Source organism: Wyeomyia smithii, chromosome 2 (genome assembly GCF_029784165.1).
Source record: "Wyeomyia smithii strain HCP4-BCI-WySm-NY-G18 chromosome 2, ASM2978416v1, whole genome shotgun sequence".
NCBI classification, from domain to species: Eukaryota; Metazoa; Arthropoda; class Insecta; order Diptera; family Culicidae; genus Wyeomyia; species Wyeomyia smithii.
The window spans coordinates 111,764,055-111,781,177 of record NC_073695.1 but is presented as its reverse complement, the minus strand read 5'-3'; the positions used below and the strand labels follow the sequence as shown (position 1 = coordinate 111,781,177).

General features: G+C 39.8%; 2 protein-coding genes across 22 annotated transcripts in view; one reads left to right on the top strand and one right to left on the bottom strand.

The window, feature by feature from the left end:
* Positions 1-11,162, bottom strand: part of LOC129722848 (5-formyltetrahydrofolate cyclo-ligase) — a 47,722-nt gene extending 36,560 nt beyond the window's left edge. The window contains exons 1-2 of one of the 5 annotated variants that reach the window (XM_055676646.1): positions 10,870-11,162; positions 9,946-10,124 (exon numbers count right to left, since the gene is read on the bottom strand). The gene's annotated coding sequence lies outside the window, so the exon portion shown is untranslated. Of the gene's footprint in view, positions 1-739; positions 761-9,945; positions 10,125-10,869 lie in introns of those variants that run through there. The other 4 variants (XM_055676647.1, XM_055676645.1, XM_055676644.1 and 1 more) reach the window with 4 other exon arrangements.
* A 290-nt stretch (positions 11,163-11,452) lies between these two features.
* LOC129725319 (transient receptor potential cation channel trpm) overlaps positions 11,453-17,123 on the top strand; it is a 296,317-nt gene continuing 290,646 nt past the window's right edge. For 11 of the 17 annotated variants that reach the window (XM_055680988.1, XM_055680987.1, XM_055680981.1 and 8 more), the window contains exon 1: positions 11,453-12,379. In XM_055680988.1, the coding sequence (XP_055536963.1) occupies positions 12,371-12,379 (9 nt within the window). In that variant the 5' untranslated portion in view covers positions 11,453-12,370. The remainder of the gene's footprint in view (positions 12,380-17,123) is intronic. The other 6 variants (XM_055680978.1, XM_055680976.1, XM_055680979.1 and 3 more) reach the window with 4 other exon arrangements.

Sequence of the window (17,123 nt, the reverse complement as noted above, 5' to 3'; positions counted from 1 at the left end):
GTATAAATGGCACTGTTGAACCATCACGCGGGATCAGTTCCTGGGACAAGTTACCACTATAGACAGTTGATTCCTTTCACGCGACCCGAATAGTCGATAGTTGTCAGCATTTTAAAGTGACGCCGTTGTTATCTGGGGCCCGGTCCGTATTCCAACACGGTTCACCTCATGCCAAGACGAGTGCGAAGAAGTTAAGTGTGACTGCCATATGTGAACGCTAAAACTACCCTCGTCGAGTGTACCATTGACGTCAGCCGTTCGTAAACATACGGCTAAAGAAGTGTCAGGCCACATTAAAACGGCCCCAATCAGACCACGCGACCCCTACGATCCCGCGGGGGACAGTGCGCGGGTGCCTTTGTTCCGGGCCGTTCGTCACCATACGGCTGAGTAACACATGCCGGGTCATATTAGACCGGCCCCGATTGAATTCCCACTTCGAAGCCTGACCGTTCGTTGACCTACGGTTTTAGGTCAAAATTTTCGAACCAAGGGCGGCCGAGCACGTTCCAGCGACTTCCACAACCCCGGGGAATAACGAGCAGCAGCAGCGGCCGGCCGGCGAGCCGGCGTGATTCAACAAGAAGCGGTGTGAGGAGAAAGTTCAGCGGTGGCGGCTTCAGGCGACGGTGTTGTCGGACAGCAGTGAGTCATACAAAATTAAGATTTCATTCCAATAAATTGAGCCAGAAGGCCATAATCCAATTTTTACAAAATTTGCTTTTTCATAATAAATTACCTTAGTTGCCGTAAAATTTTGTTCTTTGCTTATTTGCGTGAGCCGAAAATTTGGTGTTCAGGTGGCGACGGATTTAAAGCTACATTGGAAGGTATGTCTCCTTGAGCGCATTTTGCCGACTCTGTAAACGAGAGTGACGCCGGGCAATCAAAGAGTAACAAATGGAAGGGGAAGAAAAGAAAGTTGAAGCCGTTTTGTTAATATTATTAACTTTTCGACAGCGTATATGCTTAATTTAGCAACATACAAGTCCAGTGACAGTGAAAGTGTCATCAAAAGGCAAGCCACATGATTAATACTATAATGATAATAATGTGATATACTTCAACACACTTTTGCCTGTGCCGAACACGCATCAGTATCGGACGTGTTTGGTGATCGCTCCGATAGAATATAAAACAAAAGACGCGTGAGCAAGTGTTGGCATTGTTTGACTGGTCGAGTGAAGGTTCAAGGTCGCCCGCCTTTGTGCAATTGTTTCGCATCGTGGCTGTTTGCTGGTGCGTAAGCCGATTTGGCTGCTAAGTGATTTGTGCTACAGCAGTGGACGAGAATCTCAACACAAAAGAAGAAACAGAAGAAGCCAACAGTTGACAGTGAGTTGTGTCGCTGTGCAGAGTGATCCCACACCCGGCTCGCTGCTGGTGGCTGCTTGGAGCTGCTGGCTGTAACGGGTGCAGCTTCGACCGATCGGACAACGAACCCTGCTGGAAGGAAGAAGTAAAGAGGTACGTGTTCTGTCGGCGCTAGTGCGTTAGATTTAGCGCGATGGACGTAGATCACTCGCCTCCCGCGCCACCATCCCCGAACCTCTCCGACCCTATCCCTCCTGCCAACCCTTCCTCTGTTAACTCTCCAGTCCCTCCTCGCCCAAGGCTTTACCCGGATGGATCTCAAGGCAGCTTGACTGTTTTCTTCCGGCAAAAAGCAGGACCGAAATCGAAACCGTTGAACATCCTGCAGATTTCGAAAGACCTGACGAAGGGGTACAAGGCCGTACCGAAATCTCCAAGGTCAGACCCAACAAGCTCCGTGTCGTGGTCAGCGACCTGGAACAGGTCAACGCTATTGCTCGCTCCGAGCTTTTCACACGCGAGTATCGCGTTTACATACCCGCACGAGACGTGGAGATCGACGGTGTCACGGCCTGTGCGATTGTATGTACCCCGTGTTATGAATTGCCCCAATTGCAAGCAGTTAGGCCACACAGCCGCCTACTGCTGCAATAAGGCACGATGTAGCAAGTGTGGAGAAACTCATGCGGACGATTCTTGCAGTGTAAATGCTGAAAAATGTATTCACTGCGGGGAAAATCAGCATGAGCTCTCCCCATGCCCGGTGTACATGCAGCGCAGAGATAAAATCAAGCGGTCACTTAAGAAGCGTTCAAAGCGATCTTACCCTGAGATGCTGAAGAAGACCGTGACCACTTCTACCATTACATCGAACCCCTTTGATCTGTTGTCCTCTGATGAAACCGATTCTGACGATTCACCAGCGGAAACATCTTATGCCAATCCTGGGACGTCTAGAAAGAGGAAAATTATTTCCTCTCCTAAACTTCCCCGAAAGGGTCCTAAGATTTCCCAAAGTGAAATGAAAGTTACAAACAAACCAAACAGTGCTGCGGAAAAACCGAAGCAAACTCTTCCTGGGCCTGCAAATTTAAAGTTCCAGAAGGAGTTCCCAGCACTGCCAGGAACATCTAAAACCCCAGTTGTCCCTTTCGCACACCCAGTTGATGAAACAAACTCTGGATTTGTGAAATTCTCTGACATTGTGGACTGGATTTTTGAAAATTTTAATATACCCGATCCAATTAAAGTTTTTCTTACAGCATTCCTCCCAACAGTTAGAACATTTTTGAAGCAGTTGACTGCTCAATGGCCCCTCCTTGCAGCGATTGTATCCTTCGATGCCTAACTCATCTGCGTATATGAAGGATTCTATCTTTGTCCTACAGTGGAATTGTAGAAGTATTTTACCAAAAATGGACTCATTTAAAGTTTTAATAAATAAAAACAAATGCGATGCATTTTCCCTTTGTGAAACTTGGCTTACTTCAAAGGAGTACTTCTAGGGATTAAAAAGTGCTATTCTTTCTATCGTATTAACCTCCCCTCGATTCCAGGCATCGAAGTTGTCGCATGTCAAATGACAATACAAGGTAAATAGCTTTGTATTGCCTCAATATATACTCCTCCCAGAGCACAGGTTGGGCAACGGTTGCTCTTTGATTTAATAGAACTTCTTCCCTCGCCACGTTTGATTTTGGGAGACTTCAACTCTCATGGTGTGGCTTGGGGTTCCCCCTACAATGATATCCGCTCCTTTTTAATCTATAACCTTTGCGATGACTTCGACATGACTATTTTGAACAACGGTGAAATGACACGTATCCCGAAACCTCCAGCGCGCCCAAGCGCTTTGGATCTATCCTTATGTTCGACGTCGCTACGGTTGGATTGCACATGGAAGGTAATCCTCGATCCTCACGGTAGCGACCATTTGCCTATTCTTATTTCAATTACTAACGGGTCAACCCGCATGCGACCAATTGACATTCCGTATGACCTCACACGGAATGTCGATTGGAAGTTATACGAGGAAATGATTCAATTAGCGGTCGAGTCGATTCAACATCATCCAACACTTGAAGAATAAAACCTCCTCGCGAGCTTGGTTCTCGACGCCGCGTAGCAAGCCCAAACGAAGAAATATCCCGGCGTAACGATCAAAGAACGGCCTCCCACTCCGTGGTGGGACCAAGAGTACTCCAATGTCTACACGTAAAGATCCGACGTGTTTTTGGCCTTCCAGAAGGGAGGTATACCTGGCGACTATATACGGTATTCGGAGCTTGATACCAAGCTTAAAAGCATGGCTAAAGCGAAGAAACACAGATATTGGCGTCGGTTCGTGAACGAGACGTCGAGGGAGACATCGAGGAGCACTCCCCCGCCTGGGTTAGATAGAATCAATTTCAACTTGTTGAAGAATCTACCCGGCAATGCCAAGAGGCGCTTTAACTTGTTCAATAAGTTCCTGGAGCAAAACATTGTACCGCAGGATTGGAGGCAAGTGAAGGTGATCGCCATCCCAAAACCAGGGAAACCAGCTCCTGATCACAACTCTTACAGGCCGATTGCAATGCTATCCTGTATCCGGAAATTGATGGAAAAAATGATACTCCGTCGTTTAGACAATTGGGTCGAATCAAATGGTCTGCTATCAGATACTCAATTTGGTTTCCGCCGTGCCAAAGGGACGAATGATTGTCTTGCGTTGCTTTCAACAGATATTCAGCTGGCGTATGCTCGCAAAGAACAAATGGCGTCTGCGTTCTTGGACATTAAGGGGGCTTTTGATTCCGTTTCTATTGACATTCTTTCGGGTAAACTTCACCGAGAAGGATTTTCTCCAATTTTGAATAATTTTTTGCACAATTTGTTGTCCGAAAAGCACATGCATTTTACGCACGGCGATTTGGCAACTTTTCGCATTAGCTACACGGGTCTTCCCCAGGGCTCATGTTTAAGCCCCCTTCTTTACAACTTTTATGTAAATGACATCGACGAATGTCTGGCAGATTCATGCACGATAAGACAACTTGCAGGCGATAGTGTAATCTCTGTAACAGGAGCCAAAGCTGCCGATTTGCAAGGACCATTGCAAGATACCTTGGACAATTTGTCTGCTTGGGCTAGGTATCGAATTCTCTCCGGAGAAGACTGAGATAGTAGTTTTTTCTAGGAAGCATGAATCTGCTCAGCTTCAAACATAATCAATGGGTAAAACGATTTCTCAGGTTTTGGTATACAAATATCTTGGTGTCTGGTTCGACTCTAAAGGCACCTGGGATTGTCACGTGAGGTATCTGATGAAAAAATGTCAACAAAGAATGAATTTTCTTCGTACAATAACCGGACACTGGTGGGGAGCCCACCCAGGAGACCTTATAAGGCATTACCAAACAACGATATTGTCTGTTATTGAGTACGGGTGTTTCTGCTTCCGCTCGGCAGCAAACACACATTCGATCAAACTGGATCGAATACAATATTTTATTTGGGTATCGCCTTGGGTTGCATGCAGTCGACCCATACGATGAGTTTGGAGGTCATAGCTGGAGTACTACCATTGAAAAACCGCTTCTGGACCGCTTGAACCGTCCTGTGATTGAAAATTTTGAAAGGTTAATCGAACTTAATTCTCAAACCCGTTTTATGACATTGTATTTCAATCACATGTCCCAAAATATTAACCCTTCTTCGAATATTCCAAATCGTGTCAACTTATCAAATACTTCGGATTCTACTGTGTTTTTCGATACATCCATAATAGAAGAAACTCGTGGAATCCCGGATCATTTACGCGTGCAGCAGATCCCCAAAATTTTTTCCAATAAATATCGAAACATCAACTGCGACAATATGTTCTACACTGACGGATCACTTCTCGATGGGTCCTCTGGCTTCGGTATTTTCAATAACAATTTAACCATCTCCCTTAAGCTCGATAATCCTGCTTCTGTTTACGTCGCAGAATTAGCTGCAATTCAGTACATCCTAGGGATTATCGAAAAAATGCCCACAGACCATTATTTCATTTTTACGGACAGTCTCAGTTCCATTGAGGCTCTCCGATCGATGAAAGATGTTAAGCACTCTCCGTATTTCCTGGGGAAAATACGGAAACATCTGAGTGCTTTATCCGAAAAATCGTTTCAGATTACCTTAGCGTAAGTCCCTTCTCACTGCTCGATACCGGGCAATGAGAAAGCGGACTCATTGGCTATGGTGGGCGCAACAAACGGTGACATTTATGAAAGACCAATTGCCTTTAATGAATTTTTCGTTTTTGTACGTCAGAATACGATCATCAGTTGGCAAAATGCTTGGTCCAGAGGGGAACTGGGAAGGTGGTTACATTCCATAATCCCCAAGGTGTCGACGAACCCGTGGTTCAAGGGGTTGGATGTAGGTCGGGATTTCATTTGCGTGATGTCTCGGTTTATGTCCAATCACTATAGATATGACGCGCATCTCCGTCGTGTTGGGCTCGGAGAGAGTGGTGTCTGTGCCTGTGGTGAAGGTAATCACGACATAGAGCACGTTGTTTGGTCATGCCCTGTTCACCGTGACGCCAGGTCTAAATTAATAGCTTCCCTCAGGCCGAAGGTAGGCAGCCGGCTGTTCCTGTTCGTGATGTCTTGGCGAGCCGTGACCTATCCTACATGTCCCTTATATAAGTTTTCCTGAAATCCATCCACGCCCCAGTTTAGTCCTATCCCCTTCCGCCTACATCCTAACCTAACCTAACCTATTGACAAGAACACGTTAAGACCCCGGATCCGGAAACAGCAATCAGACCCGCACGATACTCTCAAGGCCCGAGGGAGACAACCCAATATGGCAGTCCGTAATATCTTGGCCCAGCAGCGGAACAAATTTAATATGCTGCTTACCTATGGCAATGAAAACCATCATACAGCAAACCAGTGCTTTTAATGCAACATATTACAGCTTTAAGTTAGATTTAGTTTCAGCTCGTAGTCGGCAGTGAGGATAAAAAATTTGCTATTAGTTATTAAGATACTTTAGAAAGTAAGCTACCAGATATAGTTGGCGCCGTTAAACATTAAATTGTATTTGTGCCGTGTCAAATAAATTATAGATAAACACACACACTTTTGCTACAAAAGTCGTAGCTTGCACACAATTTTTATGAAAGCTATTCCTTTTTTTCTTCTCAGTGTTATTTATTTTTTCCCTTCTCCTTAGCTAACTTTGACAACCGTGGACATAAAAACTATTCAACTATTTGAATCAGCCTTAATAGAAACAATGCAAGGCCAAAATTCTTCGAAAAAAGACAAAATAGGAAAGCTATCCATTTCACCAAGATCTTGAAACTATGAAACTATGATGTAACACGAACACAGGAACCATAAAAAAATTGAAAATGATCGAAATTTCACAGATAAATCTAAGTTTTCAAACGCAATTTCCTTTCATTTCTCTAACCTCAAGTGATTTGTAAAACCTGGCATTTGAGCTTGAGATTTTTAGATAGACGATTCGATAATCTAAATCTCTTCTAAACTTCTTCCCATATTGTTTGTTTTAAGTTAGTGCTTTTTTACAGTTTAGCAAAGCAAAGTCTTGGTGCTGCATTCCGATTTGTAACTTGAACTTCTGTGAATTTTACACAGACTTCACAGCCGACTGTTTAGTGAACAGGACAATTGCGGGGCTAGCGATACGATCATACTGACACTAACAGTCTCTCCCGAGCTGAGACTCGAACCTACGACAACTGGCTTGTTAGGTAGGCATCGTACCTCGAGACCATCTGGGAGACTTTTTTACAGTTTATTTTATCGAAATAAGAAGCAGAGAATTAAGCCAAAATAATATAATGGTTGTGTAATTACTGTATACCTACACTGAAAAGGCAACTTCTTAGAATAAAAGATAATGGAGTTGGAATTAAGTCATGCGTATGAATTTTCAATGGTAAGCTATAATTTTGAAATTAGTTCACCGATTATAATGAAATTTCGAAAAATTACGCTGGTGAACACAGGTTTTGCCTTAGAGCTCAAACTGGGAAAAATAAAGATTATAGCTTTTTAACCATTCCTGAGCTGAAACCGTCCCAACTGGTGACATGAGGTCTTTGAAAAAGGATATTTTTGTGTCTAAATGATTGAGTATAGCGAAAAAATGAGAGAACCACTTAGGTTAACTCATATTAATGGACCCCTCGATCATAAATCGGTTAAACGGTTTTTACAAAAATTGAAAATGATTGCGTTGATTTGATATTGGCCGTGCGTCATGCGTTGAACTGTTCGGAGCTCGATTTCGAAAAGTGATCTCAGTGCCAAGGTAAACTTAATGCTCACCTAATTTTTTGAATGTACCTTAAAGCATTTTTTCTCAGCTTTCCAATGGTGATGTCAAATTTGCGAACTTGATCAAAACACGTTTTTCTGGTCAATTTTTGAAGTAGAATACTTCTCTCAGGAAGTTCGGCTACATAGAGATGTGAAATGAAAATCTAAAACTGAAAAAAGTGAAAAATATGTCCAATTTCAAATGCTAATAAATCGGTTAGTATTTAATGGATTTCCTTCGTTCTTGCAGCAATTGATTGAAAAATCTTCTAAGATTCTTCCCAAAAGAAGATAATTGTAATTTTATTATTCACACTATTGTACTATTGAAAATAGTCAAGCCTTGTCAAAACGAAAAATTCGACCTTTGATTGGTCGTTATATGATTGCTTCCCAAGCACGGTCGACAGAATCACGTACCTTGCAATTGAAAACATGCTATTTGGCATATATAAAAGCCTGTTTCAGCCGAAGCCGCTCATAAGCAGTCGTCCTCCCTTAGCAGCAGCACTAACAGTGCAGTGGATACCAGCGATGGCGGAAAGCGGCCACAGCTGTGGCGTAGCAATGGATAGCGCACATGTTGCAGCGGATCTCAGCATCGATAGCGGCTGATGCAGTGAGGCACTTTAGTGAAATGCAGTCTATGTGCGATAGTGGGCACTAGTAATGCATTCAATGAAAAGTTGACTCATTTTAACAACACGTGAGCCGTCTACTTTTGAGTGTTATATCAGCATTTCAATGTTTACTTCATCACAACGAGTACTTTGTTCGCACTGTCAGTGATAACGCAAAGATGTAATCGGCATCTTATCCGATACTAAATTGAACAACAAATTGTCGTTTTCAAGATGAGATAAAAACCTCATGATTAAAGCGGTAATGTTTTCTCTTGAGTTAATTTACATTTTTAAATTTGTAAAAGTTATAAATTTTACTTTATTTCCGTGTCTCAGAACGTACTGAATTATCTTTTCCTTCAGTCATGAGCACGAAATCCGAAAAAATTTCATCTCAAAATTTAAATTTCGATTTCAAGCAGTAAATGTGGAGCTGACGATTGAAAAATGTACTAACTGGGGAAATAGTTAATTAGAAATTTACGAAAAATATAGTCCAGCAGGTGGGACTCGAACCCACAACTTCTAATCTCCGGTCAGATGCGTTTTCGATTACACCACCGCAAGACGTATAAGACGGCCTCGCTAAATAGGTATTTTGTATCGCTTGCACACTTTATCGCACGTCATCATTTACTCAGTAGAGAGTATTGTTTGGTGGCTGGCTTTTGTTTCGTATCTCTCACGTCGCAGTGGGGTTTACTGCATCAGTAAGAGATCGAAAAACGCCAGTCTGTCAAAAATTTAAAAATTGTCAATTCCCAACCATGACAAGCAACTTACTATATTATTGATAATGGTCCATCTTTGTTGAAGCGCAAAATTCGACTGATCTGATTAGTCAACGTTTAGTTACTAGAAAAAATGACTGACACGCAAGCAGCCGGGTTATCTTTCTTGTAAAAGTATTCTACTTCAACCTTGCGGTCGTGGCTTTGCACACAACCCTCCTGTTTTTTTTTTCTACTTGAAATGAAAGCTCTATCATTCCTCTTAGAAACGATGCACAGTGGGAAAAATGAGCCCAAATTCCCCCCCCTAATTAAATGCCGCTGGGTTGGCAACCTGAAATATAGCATTTCTGATGTAAAATTGGTCAATAAATCGACTGGTGAGTGTTTCACTTTGTGCAGGGCACGGAAAATGGTATATTTTGCTCCTTTTCACTCTATTTTTGGTATTTATGGATATATAGACCTTTTTCCGTGCCCTGCACAGGATGAAACTATCACCAATCGAATTATTGGCCAATTTTACATAAAAAATATTTCAGGTTGCCAACCCAGCGGCTTCTTATTAGTGGGATTTTGGGTTCATTTTTTCCAGTGTGCGATGTGCTGGTTGCATGGAGTTCAATGACAAATTCCAGGGAAATAAATCATCAAAAAGATCAAGAATTGCTCAAAAATAAAAAAAAAAATCAAAAAAATCAATCAAAACCGTTTAACCGATTTGTACCCGAGGGGTCCACCAATATGAACTAACCAAAGTGGTTTTCTCATTGTTTTACTATTTTCAATCATTTAGACACAAAAATATCTTTTTTAAAGACCTCATGTCACCAGTGGGACGGTTTCAGCGAGAATCGCTCTCCTGTAAATCACATTCATTAGGGCAACTATTTTGAGCTTTAGGATCGATCTTGAATATGTTTATTATTGTTATATACAATTATACTGTACCTATACCTCCCAGATGGTCTGTACAATTATACCTCCCAGATGGTCTCGAGGTACGATGCCTACCTAACAAGCCAGTTGTCGTAGGTTCGAGTCTCAGCTCGGGAGAGACTGTTAGTGTCAGTAGGATCGTAGCGCTAGCCCCGCAATTGTCCTGTACGCTAAACAGTTGGATGCGAAGTCTGTGTATAACAAACAGAAGGTCAAGTTCCGAATCGGAATGTAGCGCCAAGGCTTTTTTTACAATTATACTGTATATTATGAGCAATATTTGTAAATTTGGTCGCCATAAATAAAAATTTATCGCTCCTATATTCATCTCAGTACCAATGTTCATCTCATCACGCCTTTTTTATCAATTAATAGTCAAATTTTACCATAATTTCAACGTAAAGCTTTTAACCACTTGACAAAATCGAGAAGCAAACAGATTTACTTTCAAAAATTTGTAGAAATTTGACGGTAAATTGGTCAAATGAGAGAAATAAGATGAATATAGGTGCACCTAGCTGTTGAGATGAATAATGGAGCGATTACCCTACATTAGAAATGGATGCCATTTTAAAATCTAATTTTTTATAAATGGTTGAGCCTTTCAACCTGAAACATGCAGAACTATGTATTTTGTTTTTGAATTATCAATTGGTTGTAGATTTGCACTCATCTCCTAGTTCCCATTCTTAGTTTTTCTTAATTGTAGAGTCGCTTCATTATCACTTGCGTCGCTTAAATCGAGGAGATAAGAATAAGTCATGTCTCATCGTTTATTTGCTAGATGATTTTATACTAGCGCTGCGTTAGAAAGTTAAATGTAAACAGAGAAAATTCCTCCAAAATTGCCAATATCCATGATTTCATTTGCATTTGCATTTGCATCATTTCATTTTGCATGATTTCATTAATGTATAGGTAATAGACTTTACTTACGGCCAAGTTTCTTCAGAAAACTAACACGTAAACACAGTTTGTCGGGAGCGTTTTGCACCTTCAGAATATTCACTGCACACTAGTGGGTGATTACGCCTAGTCGCTAAAATAATAATCAATCCAATCAACCAAATTGCCGAAATTCGTACCGTGCGTATTATTCAAGATGCATTACAAAACGAAAACTTCATCGGTACTGGGATCAGCGCTATGTTTACCGCAATCAACCGAGCCGGAGGAAGGTTTATCAGTGCACTGGTGGTTGTACTACCTTCGGACAGCAGCCTGTATTGTCGGCATGTTTGCTTGGCACAGTCGGAAAACGTGATTCTGACGTTCCGCTTTGCTCGATGGTTCGTAATCAAATTGAAAACATAAACAAAAACAAGTTCTGTATGCCGTCGTCGACGACCACGTGTTGGTCCGGTCGTCGTTGTATGGTGCGGCTGTGCTGGTGGTCGTCGGTTCGTGAATCGAGCCGCTGCCAATAAATTCCGGGGAACTTAGCAGACATGCGCGCGTGCTCACCCGTGTATGTTTGTTCAAGCACCGCGAAGGGTTGACGTTCGACAGCACACCAATCGGTCTGGTCGCAGTTTGTTCATATTGCAGCTAGACGTCGGACGTGGAATTGACGTTTCTCGTGCGGTTGTGTGTTGTTTCTGGAGCTCTGAGCAAATCTGGGTCCTGGAGGAGAAGTAAATAGCTTCCTTTGTGGGTGCTGCTCTGTGGACCTGCAGGTTCCCGATTGTTTGGTCGAGTTTGGTAAATGATGAAAAGTCAAGCTCAAGCAGTGTGAATAATTCAGCCAAATTATCAAGAAGTTTACGGTGTTGGTGTCTTAACGGGAAAATCACTATAGTCGTGTGATTATTGCACTGAATTGGGCTGAACTTTGTTGTAGGTCGAGGGCATAAAATGCCCTGCAGGTTCAACTTTGCAGGTGGATAGGGAAAGTGTTGTGATTTACTGCTCTATTTCCTGATGCATTTCACTTATAGTCAATCGTTCTATGTGCAAGTGTTCGTGTGTTACTGCTGGTTTTAAATCGAGAAAAAAGGCATGTATTTTAAAGCTGCTAGTGAGAATAGTGGATGTGTGATGAAATTTGTTTAATGTTTCTGCATGAGAGCGAGAAAGAAAAAGTATTACAGTTGTGAGCAATCAGTGCCGTGTTCATAAGCCAGTTCAAAAAGCTAATTTTTGTTTCATTTCGCATGAATAATGAATGTTCAGTCATGCGAAAGGTCGGAAGTTCTCCATAACTTGTTCGACAAATTAGTCATTTCAGTGCGATTTGAGTGCATACGCCGACAAAGCGAAGGCCACACGGTTGGCGCTTAAGCACAGTGGAAAAGTGGCATGGTGATGTTCAATTAGTATTATGATCCGTTGACCTGCTTGTTTAGAAAAGCATTGATAGCAGCGTTGGGAGCAGAATATTTGTGCTCACCGAAAAAGGTGTTTCCTCGTGGGAAATGGATACCGTTCTGTCATAAACATGAAGCATGTAAGTAATCACAAAGCACAGCAGATTTTGGTAGCAATCCCTTCATGCATGATTTTCGGATCAATCACAGTATGTGCAAGCTTTGAACATAGCAATGAAATCAAAATTCGCCTCCTGGTTCTTTTACAACGTCTAGCCGATTGGCAGTGTAGATTTATCATCTGACTTTTACGATCACCTACGCTTCAGTTTCGTCGGCAATTCAATCAAACGAAGCGACCAGTTTTTACGTTTTTTTCTCATAGAAGTACCATATCTGGCTATTGTTGTGGCATGTCTGTTACTGTAGTATGAGGATGATAGGCGAATCCGGGTCGTTGTCTGAATTTAATGCATGCATAGATTGATTCATTTCTGTCGAATTCTGTCTGTGGGTTTTGTTTGCTTAAGAAAATTAAGAATCGAATAATATCGCGAATTTGATGGCACCTAGCGTAATAAATTCTGCAGCAAATGTTACTACATCTTGAAATATGAATAAAATGGACACACACCCAAGTAACAAAACGGGTTTTATCAATGTTTTATAGCGCTATTTTGGCTTTATTGAGCTCTATAAAACTTTGATATACCCATATTGTTACTAGGGACAGTTACTTTTGTTCACGATTGCCTTTTAAAAACTTGTTATTTGATGCTGAGCAATAATTGATTTGTTTTATAAGCAACTTAAAAAAATGATTTAAAAAAAATTAAAATATCCAAAGCTAGATTTGGATTACACTGGTCAACACAGGCGTTGGAATGTTTAAAAAGCTATAGACTTTCTAAGGCAACTATTTTTAACTTTAGAGCAGCATTTTTTTGCTTTTGTCAATCAGTGTTACCTGAAAAAAAAAACGGTGCTTTTAGAAAATTTGTTGTAAAACTTGTGTAAAACTTTACTTCTAAGTAAAAATTTGTACTACATTTCTTCATTCAGACCTTTTCATCAATGTCAAGTTGTAGAGAAAAACAATTTTTTTGGAACTCAACCTCAAATAAAAGATGTGTCTTTTATTTTTTCATTCTGGATTTTTTAACAAAAGTTATTGTATAACTTCAAGGTAACATTCAATTTTTTTTTGTAAATTGAAAGTGTTTATTTATAATTTTTGTTATCCAAAATAAAACAAATTTTTACGATGCATATTTTTTAGGAATCATTGTTAGTTCCCTATTTTTTATTCTCAAAAAATTCTGTGAAACCTGAGGTTTTCGAGCTAAAATACTTGGAATGAAACTTATGTCAAAATGCTTACACCCTTTTGAAAAAAAAAACACTTGAGCCTGAATTGTTTTCTCACCCGCGCAAATGTTGCTAAGTAAATACATGTGCACAGTTTCATTAAAATAAAAAATAAGTAAATTCAAATGGCATCAAATATGACGCTGCTGAAATTCTTGGAAACCCTAAGCAAAAACAAGATCATCATTCTAATTCTACACATCCCGCGACTTAAATATTCTTGTCAGTTTTGAAGCAATCCCCTGGAAACTTTCTCTCGGCATCCCTTCTATCTAATGCTCTAAACAACATGTTTATTCCATACACCGTTGACCCTCTCTAAAACGGAATGCCACTAGCAAACATGGTCACAACATGGTCACTATGACCGATAGAAGCAAAACTTAGGCGCTACATTTTACTTTCGGAACTTGACTTTCCGTTTATTTGATCTAGACATTGCCTCCAACTGACAACTGTGAAGCTACACTACGATTTTGTTATTATGTAGCCCGAAAGGGTTGATCCTACTATAACTTTAATGGTTTTCGGCAGCTGAAGTTCAAACATACGACGAGTGTGTTGTTACACCGACATTGTATCACAAAGTGATATGGGAGAATTAGGCAAACGGTCGGGAAGAATTGTTACAATAGCCAACCAACATGCAAGTTACCACTTCATGGAAAAAGCGCTAAAGGTGGAATATGAATGCTTCTAGTTTATTTAGTTTGCTTCGAATAATAATGAAAAAAGGGAATTTTATTTTATTGTGAATTTTTAGTGAAAAGCAAAGCTTCAAACAGTTTTGCTCAACGTCATCCTTGAAAATGCGCTTTAGATAACATTGAATCCTCACATTTATTTCTTTTCAAGTCAAATAACATTAAAATCTAGATTTTTTTGTTAGACTCGTTTTGCCTATAGATACAGGCGGCCACATTCCACATTTTACAAAAAAGGGATCAAAATTCTAGAATAGTCCGGTAGGAATAAAGGAATTTTAATTTTGAAATAGACTTAATGCTATGGACAACAAACTCCCACGTAAATAATTTTATTTCCGATTCAAAGCATGTTTGCAATAGAAGTGATTGGAGGAGTACGGTGCTGTCTTGTTTTACATATGGGTTTATAAGACGCATGGTTTTTGATTCCACAGGAAACTCGAGTAACAAGATTCAATGTTTTAGTTGTCCTTCGATGACACTTTTATGTTGTTTTAATTAAAGAATTGAGAATTGAAGTATAACGAACTTTTGATTTCCCGTTTGTTTGAGTTCATTACTTCAACGTGATATCAATTAAATTAAATGTACTTTATCTGTGTGTTTCAATAATACGATTGCGAAATAACTCTGCTTATTTGTATTTATTTGACAGAACACAATTCAATTTATTTATGTTTAGCAATCGTTATACTAAGCAGGCCGTTTTAAATTATTGGAGATTGAGTTTGTCTATTTATTTGGAAGATTTATTTTTTTTATTCTAAAGTTAAAACGGAAATTAGAAAATTACATTTACCTGTGCAAATACTTTTTAAGAATGCTTTTGTTTGTATTGCTCTTTCTGTGAATGAAAAAATTCGGAAGGTTCGTTAGAAAAAGTAAGAATTGCTATGATAAAAAACTGTCTTGAAGTATGCAAATCTTTACTCTTCACGGTAATGAAAATGTTTATGCCCTACAAATTTTGAATACTTCTAAATTAGTATGAATAGAAACTGCGGTTTGGCGTCCCTTCGACCATACCCACGCGCCAGGAGTGTTTTCGCTTCCATCGAAGTTTGTCTGAAGTCAATTTCAGCTGTAAACGGACAAGCCCCTTGTTCTGGTATTTTTCCATACACAAAATTTTCTACAGCCAATCAAAGGTTAGCATTCCAACCAGCGAGTTCTGAAATGCGCGTCTATCGTTTTTCCACTTGATGGCGATGCGTTTGATGTGTAGATCCAACAGCATTTTTTTTCTATTTGATTTGACACACACGAACAAAAGCATTCGGTAGAATTTCGTACTGGCGAGCTGGCGACTAACGCCACTTGTTGGTTTCGACACATTTGTTTATTCCACACTCTGCTCTGTTGAGCAAATCAATCGTTTCGTTTACTAAACTGAAACGGATAGGAATTTCATTTCATTGGGGCAGGTTTGCGTGTTCTTACGAGTGTGGCGTATGTCCTTCGTGCACGTGAGGAATCGTAATGGATGGAGCTTTAGTTCTACTACGCTGATTTTTTGATGGATAAACTGTGTAGCGTTGGAATGATACGCATTTTGATTTTCATATTTCTATACGACTTTTGTAGTACTCGATTACATTTCACATTACAATTTCATTGGGCAGTAAACCTTATATCTGATAGATACATGATACATACTAATTGAAGATAGTTTCTAGTGGCAGGTAAACAAAGAATTGATGCCCACATTATTTCTTTGCAGTTCAATATAACTGTAACAATAGGCCGAAACACAGAAAATGATCCTTGTCTGAGTTTCAGACCAAACAGCACGCAACAGTTTGAGCCTGAGCAGTTATTGCGTTCTTCCAATTCCCACAAGTGTTGATCTGATAAGCATAACGTAACGGTTATCCAGCAAACGCAGTTAACTAGCTTGAAGCAGATTTAATCTTTTTCAAATTCTTTTACCGATACATGTATATACCTACATGAAGGTCGACTATTACTGGCAAACATTTTGGTATTTCACTGAAGATGGTTTATCAAAACAACTGAAAAGCATGATTAGATGTTTTTAAATGAGACATATTCGTCATCTAGGTTTCAAACTTAATCCAGCTTTTGCGTGGATAATTTGAAATTTATTCAACTCTACGCGAGATTTTTAAGATTTTTTTTTTGAAATAAAAAGTGCAAACTTTATTTTGTAAACATACATTTCGACACGCAAATTTGAATTGCTCTGGTGTTTCATTTAATATTTCATGTTGTTAAATTATAGTAATATTTATATGTATAAAATTTATTTACAAATTCATTGGAATTCTTGCTCGAAAATTTTTTTGGTTGTTATTTTACTAAGATATGTACAATTCCATTACTGTTTATTTCATACTCTTAATTGAACATCAGAGGTGTCGTGTTGCTGATTTTGCTACATGTGCACAAACATTTACTTAAGTTCTTTTTCCTTAAATTAAAGAAGAAAATCAAACAAAAGTGTTTCATACTTTGAATTGAAAGGCTAGCTTGCTCACTTGTTTTTATATTTTTTATTATTTTTCGATAATCGCCTATGTTTGGATATTAGGTAACAGACTACCTGTGCAGTGCACATGTTGCACAGGTGGATCCGACAACACTGTTGAACATACGTAACAGTTGAATGGTTTTTCAGTTCGACACCAACGCTTCAAATCAGTTTGACGGTAGCTACCCGATCAGAAAGACAAAACCAAAATGTAACAGAAGCTGTTAGCTTGTTAAAGGGTGTCCACGATGAAATTGCCACACCATGAAATAGCTCTAACTTTTTAACCGTTGGGTAGAATTTAATGAAAATTTGGGT